The sequence below is a fragment of the Vicia villosa genome, unplaced genomic scaffold (assembly GCF_029867415.1).
Source record: "Vicia villosa cultivar HV-30 ecotype Madison, WI unplaced genomic scaffold, Vvil1.0 ctg.001961F_1_1, whole genome shotgun sequence".
Taxonomy (NCBI): Eukaryota; Viridiplantae; Streptophyta; class Magnoliopsida; order Fabales; family Fabaceae; genus Vicia; species Vicia villosa.
In genome coordinates this window covers 273441-294375 of record NW_026705791.1, presented here as the reverse complement: position 1 = coordinate 294375, position 20935 = coordinate 273441, and the positions used below count along the sequence as shown (strand labels likewise).

Genomic DNA, 20935 nt, shown 5'->3' with positions numbered 1-20935 from the left:
TAAGTGTTCAAGGTCTTCAAAAGCAACATAACATAGAGCACAAACCTTGTCTTCATTAGTACTAATAATCTCTCTTTTAGCAAATTGATCCTTAAAAGATAATTTATTGAGAATTACTCTCCAACCGAATACCTTTAACTTAGATTGAATGTTTGTTCGCCAAATCAACTTTAATGCCTGATCGCATCTGATCAGAAGGATCGCCAAGGTCTGCTCGAATGCTGGATCTTTAAGAAGTAGAAGGGAGGTGTACCTACAAGGTACTTCGATGCCAAAATGAGAAGACGAGCAAATGAGTGCAAGTACAAGCTAAAGGTTAGAAAGAATTGAATACCTAACCCTCTAGTAAAAGAGGGTATTTATAGCCCCCGACGCTGGGGCATGATTTTGCTATTGGGCTGGATTTCCAGGTCCAACTAGGAGACTGCCAGGTTTCCTGGGCGGAAATATCGGAGGTGCGTGAGTGCCCTCTGTCCTGGTTATTCGCTCCGAAGTTCAAGGGAGATGCGGTCTTTTAGGAACCACGTGGACTCCGTATTATTCGGGGGGTTAGGAGTGAAGGAACACTACAAGTAGTAAGGTCCTCGGCTGAGAGGGTGCTCGCTGGGAGCACCTGTACTGGGCACCAGATGGCTTGCGGGGAGCATACTGTCGGGCAAAGAATAGACGAGCAGTCTTTGCTCCTTATGGGCCATGAGATGGCTTGGACTCCCAAGGTTAAATGGGCCGAAAGTAGATTGGGCCGAATCTTGCCCCAGTCCAGAACAATGTCATTTGTGTATCGATTGTTACGACGTCTTCGAGATCTCTATCTCGGAATAAATTATAGCAACTCTTAATCGAAAAAATCCATCTTGTGATAAGCCCATTTGACCTTGTGCATTGCCGCACCGTGAGTTTTTGTAGCGGATAGAAGCTCAATAATCTCAATGGCTTCCACGACTGCTTGTAGGTCTCCCAGTAGAAAGTCCAGATTGACTTTAAAATTCCACACCCAAACTCCCAATAGAAAACCCCTCATCTCTCGAATCTTACCATCATGTTTCGAGGATAAGTTAAATGCAGAAAAGCAGTTCATAATAATAGTGTTGCCTGAAATTTCATTAGAAGCATTGTTTTTAAAATAAAATATTTTTATCTTTTTTCAATTGTGATTTCATGAATGAGTTTATATAAATTAATGCTAGATAGATTAATAATTTGCTAAAATATAAGGATTGGTAATTCTATATAAACTATTATTTTTTGGAAAATGCTAATAGGGCACATGTTAATGGTACTATAATTAGAATTATTCTCTTTGAGATGTGTGTATTTAATTTTTTGAAACTTTAAACATGATTTTATTATATTTAAATTTTTCTGATTATAGTATCATTAACATGTGCCCTATATTAACATGTTAGCATGACCCTTATTTTTTTATGCCTCAAAATTGCTCTATATTAATTATGTTATAATTGACCCCAAAATAAATGAATCATGAACTATTATGTTGAGTACGCTTTTTATCCTATGTATGTAATCAAAGAAATATATAATTGATGATGATATTGTAGCCTATGAAAAAAAATGTGAACCTCCAAACCGACTTGATATTGCTAGCCCTCCCGTCTATGTAATTAATATTTCAATATTTTATGATTTTCTATTAAATAATCTTAGTGTATTTAATATTTCAATACCTTCTATTCTTGTATTATATGCAAATCTCTTCAATCTTAAGTAATTATTTGCTAAAATTCTTATAAAAGTATTGGGACTTTTTTGGTGATACACACTGTGTTCATTTTTCGCGATAATGTAGTAATTGAAAAATTGTTTGGTGATTATAAAAGATGTGAAACTATATATTTCAAGACCTGGTTATGCAAGTAACAATTACTTTTATTCAATAATCATTATTACTTTGTGTAAATATTTTAATTAGAATATTATGATTCTTTCAATTCTATATTTTGATTAGAAATTATTATTTAATAAATATGACAATTTAAATTAAATATATTAAACTGATATTATTTTTATATCAAATCAAACTCAATCTAAAAACTTTTTAAGTAAGTTTACTGGTTTTTTTTAAACTCATATTTAACAATCAGGTTTATTTTAACAAGTATATATACTTACATATTTTAAAATAAATATGTTACCAGTAACTTTTACAAAAAGTTATAACTTATCTATAAATATGTATCTGTCGCGCCATTAATAATTATTCTGCGTAAAAGAAATTGGGTGAACAAAAAAGGTAAAGACTTTAGTGTGGATGACTCATGACTGGGTGCAGTTCAACAGAAGATGATGGTGATGAATTTGAAATGTGTCATATCATAATAAATGATAATGATGCAAAAGAATACTCCAGTAAAACTTTTTATAGTAGGAAGAAAAAGGTCATAGATGATACAACCGAGAGGTTATTCATTACCCCTAAATTAAAATAATTAATGCACAAGTAGATACAAGCATATAGTTGGAATGTAACAAAAAAAAAAAACACCAATCTCTCCCCTTTCTTCAGCTGATAAGAGAAGAAGTTGAAAATCAGTGGGGCCCATGCTTTCTATCTCTCTCTTCCCTATTTCTATTCAAACCAAGCAAGAGAGAGGTTGTCTTTCTTCTTAACTTCTCTCTCAATCAACTTCTCTCTCAGCAACTTCTTTCTCATCTATTTCACCTATTCCAAACACACCGTTAATGTTTGCAAGTGATTTGTTGACTTCAATGGCTTACGAAGAACTACAGATCAAAGCGTTAGAAGGGCTCTTCAGAATGACATACATTTTCTTTACGTTGAGCGTCATCATTTTCCAATTAGACGCTGATACCCTGGTCATATTTGCAGCGGTCGGCCTTTTCCTTCCGACACTCCTCATCATCCAAACCTGCAAAAGTCAATTAAGAACCCCCGAGTTCCGATTCTTCCGCGGCTGCTACCTCCGCCTCTTGATGCTTTTTTGTGGTATTATGTTTTCTGTCTCCTGTTGCTTACTCATGATCGCCTCCTACAATTTCACTCCTCACCAATGCCTATCCGACAACGCCCTCATCCTTACCTTGGCTTTTTTTCTTCCTTATGTTTACATATTTGTTGCCATTGTTTCACCTCCTTACATTGCATACTATTTTTATCTTGTAATAGCAACAGTTTAGTGTGGAGCTTGGAGTTAGTTATTAGCAACACTGCAGTGTCATGGCTTTCTTTTGTTTAGGAGCAATTCTTAGTTTTCTTTAACATGTGTCTTCTGCTTTTTCTTATGAATTTCTACTGTCATAGTATTGTTAGTTTAAAATATTTGTAATGTTGGCATTATTAATATTATATGATATTAAATATTTATATTTTTTCTGTTAAAAGTTTAGAATTTTCAGTGGAAAATGTGATGATGTAACTGAAAAAATATATTTTTAAATGAATTATGTTCCCTATTAATTAATCATTAAATGATTTTCATGGTGAAAATGATTCTATATTTTTTTAAAGTCACCATTAAATAGTAATATTTTTAGTAATAATTTAATTCTATAATTTTTTTATATTAATAAAATTAATAGAATTATTTAAAATCTAATTTTAAAAACTGAATCCTTTTGTACATACTGTTCTTAATTTCTATTGGAACGTTTAATTTAATTTTATTTTGGTAGGGGAACGTTTAAATTTAACTAAGAGAAATTTTTAAAGTTATTGATAAATATAATCCACACAAAATAATCATTAGAGAAGGCAATTATACAAATTTCCACGTATAAGTGAAGAATTAGTATTTTTTTTTATCACAGTGAAGAATTAGTATTATACTAATAGAAGAGGTTAATAGGTAGAAAGCGTATTATTAAGATTTTCAACAGAGTATGACAATTGCACTTTATTAGAGGATGTGGTGGTGGAGGATAAGTTGATTTGGCAAGAGGAGATGAATGGAGAGTATAGTGTGAAGTCGGGCTATAGGGTCTGGCGGAAGGCGCAAGTAGTACCAGGAGGTTGAAAAGGAGGATGATTGACATGTGTTCTTTGGTTGTTCTTCTACCTCTCAAAGTTGGCGGACAGCAGATTTGTTATCTATAATTGCTTCTCTATTACATACTTTCCTCGATGCTAAATCCATCATTTTTTATGTTTGTAGTCGAGAGGATAATAGAGATGCAGGTAGATTTGTCGTGTTGTTATATAATATTTGGAGTAGGAATACGCTGGTTTGGCAGGACTCTCGAGAAGACGCCACTAATATTAGGGTGCAAGCTTTTCATAACTGGCAAGATTGGTTTTTTGCCAAAGAGGAAAGGAATATTGGGGTGGGTTCTACGGTTCCGGAAAGTTGGAGCCCGCCTTTGTACGGTCAGGTGAAGTGTAATGTTGACGCGGGTTTCAATAACATCTATGAAACCACTAATAAAGGTTGGTGTATCAGGGATCATATGGGGAGATTTCAAACTGCAGGTGTGGCGTGGGATGTAGGCCTTTTATCAGTCATAGAGGCCGAAGCTTTGACCTTGAAGGAAGCGATACATAATGCTATTTTTTTTACAATTATCCTATGTTGTTTTTTAGAGTGATTGTCAAGGTGTAGTTCATGCTGTTTACTCTAATAAGTTAGGAAACTCTGAGTTTAGTGTTATTATTAAAGTTATTAAGAACTTGTTTCTCTCTTTTCCGAACTTCGAGGTGAAGTTCATAAAGCGCCAAGCGAATTTGGTTGCCCATTTGCTAGCTAAGGCGGCCAATTCTTGGTCTAGGCGTAGTATCCTTAATATGTTACCTCCTTGTATTGATACTTATCTGTTGAATGAAAGTCGTTAAGTTGGTTTTTGTCAAAAAAAAATTGTATTTAAAAAGTTTATAATACTGTTAAAACGTGAAACACGTTTATTACATTTATTTTAATGTGGAGCAAATAAAAGGTGATATGTGAAGAAATAATTTTTTTGGTACGGTAGCATGGGCCTCTGATGGGGTGGAACAGGTGCACGTGCAAGATTACTACTTCAATATATAAGTCAGTGGGGTTAGAGAAGTGTAACTTGCGTGGTAGGGCTTTTATATGATGAGTGTTTAGGATTTAGGGTTTAGGGTTTTAGGATTTAGGGTTTAGAGTTCCATCAAAAGTTAAGATTTTCAATTGGAGATTGTTGTTTGATAAGCTACCCACCAGGCATCAACTTATTCGAAGAAACATCATATCAAATTCGATGGAGAATCGTTGCCTTTTTTCACTGTAAGTGAAGAGAATATGTTTCACTTATTTTTTAACTGTCACATTATTTTTCAGTTTGGGATAAAGTGTTGCTTTGGTTGGATAGAGAGAATACGAGGTTGAACGATACCACTGAGTATTTTTAGCTATTTAATAAGGCTTTTAGTGGTAGTTGTGAGAAAAATAAGGAAAGTATAGTTTGGATGGCTACTACATGGAATATTTGGAAAATGAGAAATGATTGGTTATTCAATGACGAAGAAGGGGATGTTAGTGCAATTGTGTTCAATGTAAAACTGGTTTCTTGATTGTGGTTGACAATAGATAGTAAAAATTATAAGGTGTGTTATTTTTATGAGTGGTGCAAATGTCCATTGGATTTCCTTTAGGAGGTTTGCTTGTGTGATAGCTTTTGATAAATATTGTATATGGGTTCCACTTGGTAGATGTGAGGTGTGGATAACCGTCTGAGTGGATCTAACGGTTGGTGATGGACAAAGAGATCATAACAAGTGAGTTATCTTTTAGACGTGGCGTATTTATTCATGTTTTACTTTAGCCTTTGAGTGTACTCTAGATTAGCCTTTGACCATAACAAATGTGCTTACATGTCAAGTGATTTGTCTCTAGAGAACGAGATTTTAAAGTTTAAATTTATCACCTCCAGGGAGGACCTAATATTTATGGATAGAGTCAATCCTTTTCATAGTCGGTGTCTTGGAAAAGAGGCGATATATCAAGATACAATTATTGATAGAGACAACTAATAAAGGAGAAATAAAAAGATCTTCGGCGAGGGGAATAAATTAATTCCAAGTATCTTTTCTCAATATCGTCTATTCTCTACTTTAACCATTGTTTTCCTAGGTTTTTAATAAAACACGAGTGTCCTCAACGAGCTCATCATAATTCAGAAAGGCAAGGGCAATAACCCTTTTCCACCTTTTCTTCTACACTGGATAGTGGATACGACTAGACTGAATCAGAAATAAGTCAGGGAAGTGAGTCCAACATCGAGCTTTGAGCACCTTGAAAATTAACCTAGGTAAGAAACATGGTTCCTTTTCCGTCCTTGGTTTTAAGGTTAAACAACTGGATGAGTCGATGAGGGAGAAGGATAAAGCTCTAGGAAAGGACGAGACATCATTTTCAGGGCCTATAAATTTCTAATTAAAGCCCCAGATTCTCTTAATACTAGAAAAACAAAGAGGGAGAATATGGAGGTTGCCTTGACGAGTTCAAAGGTGACTCATGAGGAGGAGGTGAAAACCCTAAATCTATAACGACTGTGTTAATTTATATTAAATCTATAAAATCATTTTAAAGGATCAGACACATGTGAATTACAAATTCGAAAAAAAAGGCTTGATCACACTTATTCTCTTATTATCTTAACTATTTTACTTATATTTTGCTTGCAAACAAACTTTTCAAGATAAATCCCTAACATAAACTATTGTAGTACTTTCAAATTTTGGCCCCATTGGAAAATAAATTTAGATTTTACTACTTTGCGACATTTTAGTATACTTGTTAAAATATTCATCATGGATCAATCATTAATTTCAAGTTCACACATCGCCTTAATTTTATCCTAAACATAAGATCAGCCAAACTCACCCTCAACCTTTTTAAACGTCTATCTCATCTAATTTTTCTACAAGTCTAGTCTTACCTCTGTGAATGTAGAGCGGAGCTAAGCCATTAAGCTTATATAAGACACAGTTATAAACATACTAACACACAATCCCCCAAGCATAAGATTTGCATGAAGAAAGTGTTTTAACCTACAACAAAGCTCGATCCATTATGAACAAAAAGTTTAGAGATCGGTATAGACATACCGGTACAATAGTCATTAAATATAAATCTCATTTTGAAGTAAAATAAATTTTAAAAAAGTAGATTGTTAACTTAAAATTTCATAGAAAATAATATGTTTTGTGTGTAAACAAATTATACTAAATACTAAGTAAAAATATTTACAAAAATGTTAATCTATATACTAAATAATTAAAATATATATTATGATGTTGAGTCGGTGTTGAGTTTGACATCAATTATACTCATTTTTAAGCTCGCTTATTTTCATCAACTACATTATGTGTTTATCACTAACAAAATTTATAATTTAACTCTTTTGAATAAAAATAAAATAATTATAATATATTAATGATACTTATCAACTTCTTACATTTAATTCTAACAACTACACGCAAAATAAATGTTTATGACATTATCATTTATCAACTTAATTTTGTTAGGTAAGTTTGAATACAAACTTTGGTCGAGCTATAATCACAAGCATTTGTTATATAAGGTTTGAAGCAGAAATTTAACTGAAAATGACAATGCTGCTATAAAAAGCCAGAAGGAATCATTTTCCTAAAACAGAAAAAATGACCATGGACCACATTTTTAAGAGAAGAAAGAGACGAGAACAAAATTAAAACAAACATCAAAAGTATGATGGAAAGTTTAACCTAGTTAGTAAAATTCCTATGTAGGTTGAAAGTGTATCTTTGTTCTCTTTGAGGATGAAGTACAACTTCCCTTATCTTTGCAATGCAATATAGTTATGTAGCTTCTCCAAACTACTAATTGTTAGTACTAGTACTAGTACATTAATACTACATGTCGGAGAGTAAGGCATTTCCCCTAATAAATAGTAGCAGCTAGTTAGGTTTGGTACGTGACATACAGCATATATTCTCATATGGCTTTTTATTTATTGAACTTCGATTCTCTATAACAAAAGATTAAAAAAAAACAATTAAATATTAAGTATTTCTACCGTTGTTAAAAAGGGACTAGTAGTAATGACATATTGGGTTTGGAATGTTGGTATTGCTCATTAATGCCTTAAGTCAGCCTTCTAAAAAAAGTACAACTAAATTGCCAAAAACACCACTAAAATCTAATTAGTTTAACACAAATAACTATATAGTATAATATAATGGCTATTTTCAGAAGTAAAAAATATTATGACCTCCATTATTAACTTGAAGTACAACTTAAAAGTATCAATTGATTTAAGAATTTTTTTCTAATGATTTAAGTTTTTTTTTTTAAATCAAGTTTATTTCATAGTTAGGGTATTTTATGAACTAATTTTTTTTAAAAAGTTGTTAACTCAAATTTATTGTTAAGATATTTTATGAATTAATTTTATAAAAAATTATATAATTTAATGTAGGTAAAAGAAATTAAATCAATTCAATATTACTTATTAAATTTATTAGAATTTAATTGGAATGCACTGACAGTGTATAAAAGTTTTACACTATCAGTTAATTACAACCGTTGATAAGTTAGTAATGTTTGACTTTTATTTTAATTTTTTAAAAGTAATATAATTTTGGAAAATTCTTTGGCCACCTCCCAACCTTCTAGCTCACCTCTGGTGAAAAACCCAGAATACCCCTGACTTCGGAAATGAACTTCCGAAATGCAAGGAAAAGGTGTTTTCGGAGATGCATCTCCGAAAGCGTCTTTTTTTTTTTAAAAATTTGACTTATTTCGGAAATACACTTCCGAAAACACCATTTCGGAAGTTCATTTCCGAAATATTCTGCGTTTTTCAGATTAAGCAAAACAGCCCCCTCCCCCAAATCATTTACCCTAAACTTCTTCCAAACTCACACCCCAAGAGATTTTTGTGCAAACCAGTTCCAAGCTACCTCAAAGCCTCCATCTACTTGCTCTATTACATTCAAAAGTCCTCCAATCCATTCAATTGGTAAGCATTTTGATTTTTAGATCTATGATTAAAATGTATATTAGGGTGTTTACAAATAGCAAAAATTGTATTAGGTTAGGTTTATACTGATATTTATGATGTTTAGAATGTGTAGAAATAAGTTTGATGTTTGGTTTAGGGGTCTGCCATTGGAGGCTGCAGAGAAGTTCTGCGAAGGGGTGTTTCGGAAGTTCATTTCCGAAAACACCTCCATCCCAGTTTTCGGAAATGAACTTCCGAAATGTATCAGAAGTTAAAATTTTTTTGTTTTTTTATTTTGTCTCGCATATTAATCGATTTCAATTGTTTACAGGAACATGTCAGGCAACCAACCAGCACGAATCAGACAGGGAAATTCAAGTTTGTGCTAATCATATTCAGTTGCGAGTGGCTGATAAGGATCTGCACCACTTTTATCTTCCCAATTAACCGTAACTGAAAATGATTAGCACGAACTTGAATTTTCCTTCCCAATTCGTAACTTCGGCAGTAAGGCTCTCGATGAAGATCAGAGCCGAACTCAAAGAGAACAGAAATAAAATGTGTGAGTATAGAAAAAGAGTAAAGATAGAGAATGATTCGGATGTGATTGAAAAAAAATGGCAACCAACCAGCACGAATCAGAAATGGCAACCAAATTATATGTCGCATATTTTATTTGGCGTTTGCGTTTAATTAAAATGCGAGACTGTTTAAGAAAAAACATTAAAAAAAACACAGCATAATTCGGAAATGAGCTTCCGAATTCACCCCCATGAGGTGTTTTCGGATGTTCATCTCCGAACGCACCCCCCATGAGGTGTTTTCGGAGATGAACTTCCGAATTAAGGAATTTTTTTAAAAAAAAAAGCGCTTCGGAAGTTCATTTCCGAAGCAGGGGTAGTTTGGGTTTTTCGCTGGGGATGACCCCCCATAGGGAGGTGGGTAAAGAAAAAATCTATAATTTAATGGTCATGATATAGTAATGGTTTAAAACTTTTTACACGAACACTGCATAGCAATTAAACTCAATTTACTATTGAATCTTTAGAAATAAATCAACCAGGTATTAATAGAAACGTATTAAACATTATATATCAATGTTTTTTTCTCACTTAGTTTTTGATTTTACACACTTATACAATTTCGAAAATACAATAATATATTTAAAATAACAAATAGACACAGTTTAGACAATAAATTTTTTTCGTGGTGAAGACAACAATTTTAAGTACCCAAATATCATTTCACATTAAAACAATAGTTGTGCTATTTACTATAAAGCAAGTCAGGTAAAAAAATACAAGAATTCATATGTTGTAGTTGTTTAATTAAAATAGAAATGTTTGTAGTTATGCTATCTATATATCAATGGATAAATAGAAACCTTTTTGTGCTATTTATCGTATCTACAAAGGAGACAACTTCTCTACCCATCACAAAAAAATGGATAGTGTATCTTCAGCCAATCACATGACACCATTTAGCTTTTACATATTTAATTATTTATTAAATAATATATTTGTTTGTTGTTTTCAAAATATTTTACACTAAGGCTAATCTTATCCAACTTTTTGAATCGGGTAAATAAGATTTCACCATCTATAAAACCTTAATTAAAAAAGTTTAATAATTGGAGGGGTGCAGCGGCCCTTACCGCTCCTTTGTTAATCCACTACTGTTTATAGTGTTTGGGGTCCGCGATAGACCTGAATACGGAGATGTTCAATAACAAAAAATATATAATTTAAAGAGATATTCACTAAGTTGTTGAAGATCAGGTGTGTCGACAATCAAGAGGCCAATACTCAATCTTTGTTTTTTATTTATGATTATTCACATTCAAATTTAATTGAGTCGTCTCCCGCAACTCACGTCTGGAAACATGGGGTGGTTATAAAGGGACGGATCTACCGTACGGTCAGGGTGGGCCTATGCCCGGGCTCCACCGGGCCCAATTTTTTTTAGTTACATTATATTATTAAAGTTAAGTAAAAAAAATAAAATAAAAAGAAAGAAAAAAAACGGAAAGGATAAAGAATCCAAATGCAAGAGGAGAAGAAAAAATTGCTCCCTCCGCCGTCTCCCTCCCTCCGTCATCTTCTCCCTCCCTTCGCCAACTCTCTCCTTCCATCGAATCCCTCCCTTCGTCGCCTCCATGTCCCTCCTTCTGTCTCTTCGACTTCGTCGACTACAATCTGTGGCTTTCAGTATAATTTTTCATTTTTTGATTTTGTTTTTGGTATATAGCTCTATTTTGATTTGATGAGGAGATATTGTCGTTATTTAGATTATTTACAAATTCACAATCACAAATGTTACAGTTGCAGGAAGGGGCGTAAGCCGTAAGAAAATGTATATAGCTCTTAGCCTTTTCAATGTATATAGTATATTGTGTACAAACAAAAAGATATTTCTTGTTTAAATTTATCTTTATTTGTCTTCTTACTTTACTATTGAGTGTGTTGTGTTGTCAAAATAATGTGGTTACTAAGTGTTTTGAATAATATGGTCACTTGTTCTGTTGTCAAAATAATGTGGTTACTAAGTGTTTTGAATAATGTGGTCCCTTACTGTGTTGTCTTCTTATTGTGTTGTCAAAACAACGTGGTTACTAGGACTGTTATTGGACCTCTAGATCCGAGAACTGGACCGGAAACCAGACTGGTGGAACCAGACCAATGGAAAGAAACTATATCATTTTCTTTCTTGCAAGGTCGATGTTCTTCCGTTCAAATTTCTTGGAGTTTGGGTGGAAGATAGTCTGAGGAAGTTGTCTATGTGGCGGGAGTTAATCTCTAATTTTAATAGAAGGCTGGCAGTGTGGAAAGGGCTGCACCTCAATATTGCGGGTCGGGTATGTTTGATAAATTATTTTCCTTAATGTTGTCTCTATATATTCTTTATCTTTCTACAAAGCGCCAACGAAAATTCTAAATGAGATTCAGTCTATTTAGAGTAAGTTTTTGTGGAATGGGGGTGATGCGAGGAGATTGATACATTGGGTTTCTTGGGATATCGTTTGCAAGCCTAAGGAAGAAGGTAGGCTTGGAGTTAAGAATGCGAAGGTGATGAATATTGCTTTATTAAGTAAATAGAAATGGAGAATCTTAATGGAGGATAAACCGGTATGGCGCGCTATTCTTGACACTAGATACAGAAATGTCAAATGGAAGGTCCTCATTGGCGACATTTTCGTCGTGGAGAAGAATGAATCAATATGGCGGAGAGACATCCTTATTTCTAACAATTATTTGTTGTTGCATGAATCCTCTTTCGCGGCTGCTGTGCACTGTTTGGTTGGGTATGGTTACAATGTCCCATTTTGGTACAGTTGTTGGGAAAAGGGCAAGTTTTAATCTAGGCCTATCCGAAGTTGTTTGCTCTAGCGCGAAAAGATAATATGATAGTGGCTGAAGCGGGCTCGTTTACGGATGGGGGCTGGGAATGGAGTACCGATTCTGTTTTTACGGACAGCAGCAGCATTCCCAACAGACTGTTGGAGGATCTTTTTGACTGCATCACGCCAGTTACGCAGCGGCTGGATGTTGAGGACAAGTTCGTGTGGAGCAGTAGTGGGCAGCAGGTTTTCACAGTAAAATCCTGTTATGACACTTTCAAATCGAAGCTCTCCGGACCCCCTCTCAATACTCGCATGGTCAAAGCTTTCAAGCACTTATGGAAGGTAAAAGCACCGCCCAAAATTCTCTTTTTCGGTTGGAGGATTATTCATAATAATAGACTTTCAACCAAATATCAATTACACAAGCGCGGTATGTCGGATGTTAGTAGAGATCTCAACTGTGTTTTTTGTCTTTCAGAAGAAGAATGTCCTTCGCATCTTTTAGGAGGGTGTGAGGTTGTATCAAAGGTTTGGAAGAAGGTGTACGAGTGGATGGATTACGGCGAGGCTTTAACCTTGGAAGAGTTCAACGAGTTTTTCTTTGTCATGGAGAAGGTGAAGAATTTATCCAAAAGATTTACGATTGCGGTCATTTGGCTAGCAACTACGTGGTGCATTTGGAATAGGCGCAATGCGATTATTTTTACGAACGCATCATTTAGATTTACCGAATGTATTTCGGACATTATGCTTAATTCTGGGACATGACTTTGTTCTTATTATAGTCTAATGGATCTTTGTAATTTTCACATTTGGAATATTCTACATCTCTCTTGTTTCGAGAAGTAGAAGTTTTCCGTTTGTTTTCATCGGTTGGGATATCCCTTATACTCCATTTAATTCCATTGCCTATTAAAAAAAATCTCTCATCAGAAAATCAGATATATTTTTGTACTCAACTATTCAAAAGTAAAATCTTATATATTTATGTACTCAATTACTAAAAAGTAAAATATGATAACAATAGAAATTATTGCAGTTCCACATTATTAGTATGTTTGGATTGATTTTTAAAAGACCTAAAATTAATTCTATTGGTGTAGAATTTATTTTAGATAATTTTGAGATGTTTATTTTATTAAAAATAGAATTGATTCTGTCTTGTAGCTTCTGGTTCCTGTGTAATATTTACACAACCCACTTTGCTTCTGGTTCCTGTGTAATATTTACACAACTCACTTTTAAAGTGTATGTTGTTGTAAGATAGATTCAATTTTAAAGTAATTTCTAAAAATATATCACTAATAAATATAAATTAAAAAATAAGTTGAATGATCAAAATTACACTAATATATAGCCACGCATTTAATTCCTAAGATATAAAATGGAAAACGGTGAGGTAAAGAATATATGTTATGAAAACTTGCTATAAGTTGCATGTGAAATTAAAACAATATTTTAATTATTTGTCCTTTTCATAAGAAAATAGAGAGTGGAACCCCAGACTATACTTATCCTTTTCATACTAGGAATTCGAAATAGACTCATGAAGACCCTACCATACACCAATTCAATGCTAAGATGCTTAAAAAAGAAAATCACGCTTCTGTGTAAAGTTCACAACACACACATTAAATTAGAACATACTCCTATATTATAGTAAAGATATATGTATGACATCATATTCTAGATCACAAATCCTTTCTTGGGGAACAGCTATAGTTACTGCTCTAAAACTGACATAAAGTGAAAACGATATGTAGCAGAGTACCACTACAATAAGTTAAAAAATATTAGACTAATTTATTTGGAGTTAAGGGTGTTGTAGTAAACACGCTCTTAACTCTCAAACTGTTAAAACTCCTGATTTTTGGTCAACATCAAAATTTTGAATTAACAAGAGAGAGAAAGTTAGAGAGAGAAGCTGCACTAGGGTTTAGTTTTCTTTGCTTTTCTTCTTGGTCTTGGGATGGCTCAGGCTTGGTCCAGAGGAGTCGGAGGATGGACTAAAGTCAGTAGGAGCAAAGGTCCCGCGTCCTTCATCCCTAGGTGGGACATTTGGAAGAATCCTTCTGTAGGCAAGGGTGGTGTGTCCTCAACCTTTTTCTTAACAGATTTTGAAGCTAAATGGAGAGCTGAAGACTTGTACTTTGAGCTCAAGGATTTTGGTTTGATTGAGGAGATAGTTATTCCACCAAAAAAAGACTGGAGGGGTTCGAGGTTCGGTTTCGTGAGATTTCTAGACGTGGCGGACACTAGACTTTTGGAGATCAAGTTGGACAATGTTTGGCTGGAGGGGAGGAAGTTGAAAGCTAACATCTCGAAAATTAAAAGGAAGGAGGTTGTTCTGCATGGCAAGAAGGGCTTCGCGAAGGACAAAGATCTTAATCAGAGGAACAATTCTTTACCTTTTTTAGGCCCTAACAGCTATTTTCCGTGCTCTGGCCCTTCAAAGAGTTTCGCAGAAGTGCTGAAGGGCAAGAACGTTAGTGTTGTAACGGAGAATAAGGAAGCCTGTAAATCCTTTTTCTTTTCTTCTAGCGAGTTAGAGAAGAAAGCCTTTAGTAACAAGAAGGTGGGGATCTCCCTCTCCCCAGGTTTAGCATACGGTGTGTGTCAAAGTTTGCTTGATGAAGGCATATTCTCTGTTAAGGCCATTCCGTTAGGTCCTAACTTATGTCTCCTGGAGGAGTCGGTATAAGGGGATCTTGAAGCTTTACTCAAGGATGGAGGTGAATGGAAAAACCATTGGTTCAAAGAAATCAGGGAGTGGAAGGCAACTGACGTGGAATGTGCTAGGGCGGTTTGGATTTCTTGTTATGGAATCCCTAGTCACGTGAGAAACGAAGATTTCCTGAGATCCTTGTTATCAGACTTCGGGAGCGTGGCGAGTTTCGATTGCATTAGAGGTAATCCTACTAGATTGGACGTTCTGAAAATTATGGTGTTCACTCACTTGGTAGACAGCATCAGGAGCAATGTTAGGGCATGTATAGATGGTAATTGGCATAACATTATGTTGATTGAGGAACCTCAGGTTCTCATGGAGGAGAGAGAAGTCTCCGGTGGTGCATCCTTTGCTTCATCGGAATTCTCTGCTAGTGTAGCTTCATCTAAGATGGATTATAGGGGTGCTGATGGGTTGGAAGATATGGGAGAGGCTCGAGGCACTGGAAAAGGGGATGTTGCCGAGAAGGACACCGCTGACTCTAAAAAGGCAAATGAGTTTTTACCTGGGGAGAGGGATCAAGTTATCCCTAATGATGTTTGTGCAGAGGGCATTTATGAGGGTTCAGAGTTTAAGGAATCTCCATTCCTAGGCTCTGAGAGATTGTGCAATTCGGTCAACTCTTCACCACTCTCTTTGAGCCACGTAGCCTGTAGTCTAGAAAGATTAGGGTTTAACCCTAAGGGGGAGGATGCGATTTTTTTGAAAAGGGAGGGACCCGCAGGTTTATTCGTTATAGCGCCCAAAGAAGAGGAACCCTTTCCTATTCTTTCTGTTGGGCCATCCAACAACAATAAAGTGCTCTTTTTACAAAGGCCCAAGTGGTGAAAATAGGGCAGGCCCATTTGGGGTTGTGGACAAAGTCCTAGACAGCGCTCCTATGGGAGATCCGATTTGTGGACACTCCAGCCCATCTCGGATTCTCACGGTTTCAGAAGCTAAGAAGATGTCTTTTCTTGATCCTAATCTTGATAACGATATTCATTTGGAAATAGGGGAGGAGATTAGGAAAGGTAAAACGAAAAACTCAAAAAAGGTGCGTAAAAAGATGAGAGAGGTGCTTAACCTTGGAGCGGTGGTGGAGGATTTCGTTCATCCGGTGGAAGTTTTTGAACCAGTCAGGAACGACCTTCGTTTTACCCCTCAAGGCTCAAACCCAGGTTCTTCTTTCTATCCTAACAATAACTTTCTTCAGGGGCCGCTTTCTCTTTCGGGAGATTCTCTCAACAGTGCTGACATTAGAAATTGCAACCTTAGGATAGTCAATGGAGTGATGAATAAAGCCTCTAATGGGCTATGGAATTCAATGATCAGGTTGGGCATTACTAATGTTTCTTCGGATTTTGATCCTATCAGCAAATTGGGGAAGCTTGAGTTGAGAGAGAGAAAAGAGGAGAGGGAGATAAAGGCGAATCCTGATAAGGTTGTTTAATGATAGTCTTTTCATTGAATTTGAGAGGTGGTGGTAATATCGTTAAGAGAAAGAGAGTTGGCTGCTTAATAAGGACAGGGGAGGTTGACATTAGCTTTATCCAGGAGACCAAATTGGGTGTTTTGGACAAAAGCATTGTTAAGGAGTTGTGGGGAGGTGATTCGGTGGATTGGTCTTTCTCGAAGGCGGAAGGGGCGTCTGGGGGTCTTCTGACTATGTGGAAGAAAGATTTCTTTAATTTGATTTTCAGTTTTAGAGGTCAAGGCTACCTTGGTCTTTGTGTAAAAAAGGAGGGAAAGTTGATTTATTTCGTCAATGTTTATGCCTCGTGTGATTTTAACAGTAGAATGGAGTCTTGGAAGAGTCTGCTAGAGTTTAAGGAGAAAAATGAGAAGGGAGCTTGGTGTGTAGGAGGTGACTTCAACTCTATATCCTCCTCGGAAGAAAGAGTCGGAAAGATGGGGAGGAGTTTTAAAAGGGAGATTTCGGGATTTAAGGCTTTCGTTGATGATATGGAATTGGTGGATCCTCCTTCAATAGGAGGAAAATTTACTTGGCTCAATAGCAACGGCAAAGCTATGAGTCGGCTTGATAGATTTCTCCTATCGGAGGACTTCATAGAAGATTGGAAGGTAGAAGGTCAATACATTGGTGTTAGAGACGTCTCGGATCACGCTCCGATTTGGTTGAAACATAATAGACAAAATTGGGGCCCGAAACCCTTTAGATTCAATAATTCTTGGTTTGATCATGCCGACTTCAAATCCTTCATCATAAAAGAGTGGAATTCCATCGAGGTTAAAAGGAGAGGGGACTACTGTATGGTTGAGAAGATGAAAATCCTAAAGAAGAGTTTAGTGGGGTGGAACAAGGAGGTGTACGGGTGGATTGACCTCAACATAAAGAAGGCCGGGGAGGAAATGAATATTTTAGATAATATGTTTGTTAATTTTGCAGGAAATGTCTCGGAGGAGGTGGTGGCTAAAAGATCTAAGGCGTTGGCGGATTATTGGCTCAATCTTACCAAAAAAGAAAGGCTTATCCGTACCAAATCTAGGCAAATGTGGCTTTCCGAAGGAGATGGGAATACTCGTTACTTTCATAATTTCATGAGGGAAAGAAGGAGGAGAAATAACTTGTGCTCTATTAATTCTAACAGTGGGAGATTGGAAGCTGTCAAGGAGGTTAAAGAGTACGTTTTTGATCATTATCGTGATTTTTTCAAGGAGGAAGTTCAATGCAGACCTGAACTCACAGGCATCAGTTTTAAGAAGCTGCTGCCCCAGGATTCTATTGATGTCGAAAAGCTGTTTTCGGAAGAAGAAGTTAAGGAGGCTGTGTGGGCGTGTGACGGCAACAAAAGTCCGGGGCCAGACGGTTTCTCCTTAGATTTCTTTAAAAAGTTTTGGGAGCTTTTAAAAGGAGATATCATGGCTTTGTGCAACGATTTTCATTCAAAAGGAAAATTAATCAAAGCTATAACATCATCTTTTTTGACTTTGATCCCGAAGAACATCAATCCCCAGGAGCTTAGTGAATATCGCCCCATTTGCTTGGTAGGGAGCATCTATAAGATCTTGGCTAAGTTGCTAGCTAATAGGTTAAAAGGTGTGATTGGCAATTTGATTTCGCTCAACCAAACCGCGTTTGCCCCAAATAGAAACATGATAGACGGTGTGCTTTTGGTCAACGAGATTGTAGATTGGTCGAGGAAAAAGAAGATGAGTTGCATGTTGCTTAAGGTAGATTTTGAGAAAGCTTACGACACCGTTTCTTGGAACTATCTTCGGTTCATTTTGAAGAGGATGGGATTTGGCATGAGATGGATGTCTTGGATGGAAGCATGTGTCTTCTCGAGTCATTTCTCCATCTTGGTTAACGGAAGTGCTACCAAAGAGTTCTCGGTCCAAAGAGGTTTACGTCAAGGAGATCCATTGTCGCCTTTTCTCTTTGTCATGGCAATGGAAGGTTTAACATCTATTTTCAACAAATCGATTGAAGTGGGGGATTTCAAACCATTTAGATATGGAGTGGAGGAGGGAGAGTTCGTCGACATTCTTCAATTTGCGGACGACACCGTTATTTTAGGGGAACCAACTTGTGACAATCTTTGGAGCTTGAAAGTGAATCTTAGAGCGTTTGAACTCGTGTCGGGGCTCAAAATCAATTTTAACAAAAGCAATGTGTTAGGAGTTAATGTGAGTGATTGGTTCATGCACTCGGCAACCTCGTTTCTTGCTTGCAAAAAAGGTGGTTTTCCTACCAAATTCCTTGGCATTTTGGTGGGGTCTAATCCTAGAAGGAAGAAGTCTTGGAGGGAGCTTATTGCTAAAATCAAAAATAGACTTTCTTCTTGGAAAGGGAGGAATATTTCCATAGGGGGAAGGTTGACTCTTATCAATTCGGTTATCAATGCTATCCCTATTTTCTCATTATCGTTCTTCAAAGCTCCTAAGAAGATTTTACAAGAGATAAGAGAAATCCAAAGTAATTTTTTATGGAGCAGAGACGCGAGTATAAGAAGTATTCATTGGGTTAGATGGGAGATTGTGTGCAAGCCAAAGGAAAAAGGAGGGTTGGGGATTAGGGATGTGGGAGTCTTGAACAAAGCGCTTCTCCTCAAATGGAAATGGCGCATTCTTACGGAGAACGACCCTATTTGGAGGAGATTCGTGGATTTAAGATACTTTAATCCAAGACTCAAGGTGCAAGCATCTGTCGGAACATCCATCTCTAACAAGGACTCTTTGTGGTGGAAAGATGTAATGAGCAACAATGTGCAACTAGAAGGAGTGGAGGAAGGCTTCCATAGCTATGTGAATTTTAGAGTAGGAGATGGCAAAAATACTCTGTTTTGGGATTGTTCTTGGTTGGGAAACCAGTCTCTCAGGGCCTTATTCCCGGATATGTACGATCTCTCATTCAATAAGCTAGCTTCGGTTGAGGAATTCTTTCAGGCCAGGGGAGCAGATCAGTGCTGGGATATTCAGAGGCTGTTCAATGTTTTTTGTGCTTTTCTGTAGAACACGGATTCGAGAGAAGCTGATACGGCTCTTCAGCACTCGATTCCCAGCAACATCTCTGTACAGAGGGAGTGGAGGGACCTTCAAAACCTGCTGCAGCAAGTCGAGTTGGATGAGGAGAAAGAGGATGAGTTCGAGTGGACCTTGAATTCTGATGGCGGGTTCTCGGTGTCCTCTGTTTCGCGTAAGATAGAGGAAGTAAAAGATTTCGCGTGGCCAGCCATCACTGTCAGTCACATGAAATATGTTTGGTCTTTAAACATACCGATCCGTATTCAGATTTTCGCGTGAAGGCTCCTCGCGGGGAAACTTCCTGTTAAAGACCAATTATATCATAGGGGAGTTGCTAACATTCCTTCTCCCGCTTGCCTGTTCTGTGAGGATCAGCCGGAGTCTCTTTCTCACCTGTTTTTCGTCTGTCCGGTGGTTGTCAACATCTGGAACAAAGTTCTTGCTTGGCTGGGATCGGATTCTAACTTGTCTTTGGCGGAGCTTATGAATTTCGGATCCATTCTTGCTAGGGTCAAGAGTTCCAACATAAAAGACAAGATCCTTTCTATTTGGATTGCAACAAATTGGAGTGTTTGGTGTATGAGAAAATCGATGGTTTTCGAAAACAAACCTTTTTGCTTTGATTGGGTGTATAACAACATTATTTTTTTCCTCTTGGAAGTGGTTGATTTCTAGCCAAGCTTTCTCCGATTTTTATAATTGGTACAAGGCTCCCTTAGTTGGCTTTTGATTCGCCTTTTTTGGTTCGTCTCTTTGTAAGGGTTGCACCCCTAGTGCATTTCTTATAATCAATTGCTTATTAAAAAAAAAAACTCTCAAACTGTTATAGAAAGTTAAAATTTATTAGTATTGAACTTACCATTTGTTCGTTTGGAGTAAATCTACAAATACAAATGCAAGTAAACTTAACTAATTAACAACGACAAATTGGATCCTTTATTTATAGTATTGGTGATTCTTAATATAGTATTAAGAACTAGTAACAAACACGTGCATATGCACGGGTTCTGTTCGTTTGGAGTAAATGTACAAGAGCAATTCTTGCATGGACACAACCCTAAATTCGCAATCTTAGGCACAGCTAATAAAAAATAGTATTTTTTGAATTTATTTTAATTTTAATTTTATTTTTAATTGGATTCATGGGGTGGTTGAGATTACGAAAGAGAGAAAAATCAATATATTCATATCACACCAAAAGCCATCGAAGTAAAATGGGTTTTCAAGCTGAATCACAATCCTGATGGGTCGATTGCAAGATATAAGGCAAGACTAATAACTCGAAAATTTCTTTAGAGAGGAGAAGTCGTCTACTGTGAAGTATATGCACCAATAACAAAATTGGAAATTTTTTATTGGTGGTAGCCTTTACATGCAAGCAAGGTTGATCGATATTTCACTTAGATATTAAATCAACATTTTTTAAAGGTCCCCTAGATGAAGTTGTGTATATCGCGCAAACTTTTGGGTTTGTGGTATAG

General features: G+C 36.1%; 1 protein-coding gene across 1 annotated transcript; it reads left to right on the top strand.

The window, feature by feature from the left end:
- The first annotated feature begins 12319 nt into the window (after positions 1-12319).
- LOC131637292 (uncharacterized) lies at positions 12320-13027 on the top strand. Its single transcript, XM_058907875.1, has one exon. The coding sequence runs from the start codon at positions 12320-12322 to the stop codon at positions 13025-13027; it is 708 nt and encodes a 235-aa protein (XP_058763858.1).
- Positions 13028-20935: the final 7908 nt, after the last annotated feature.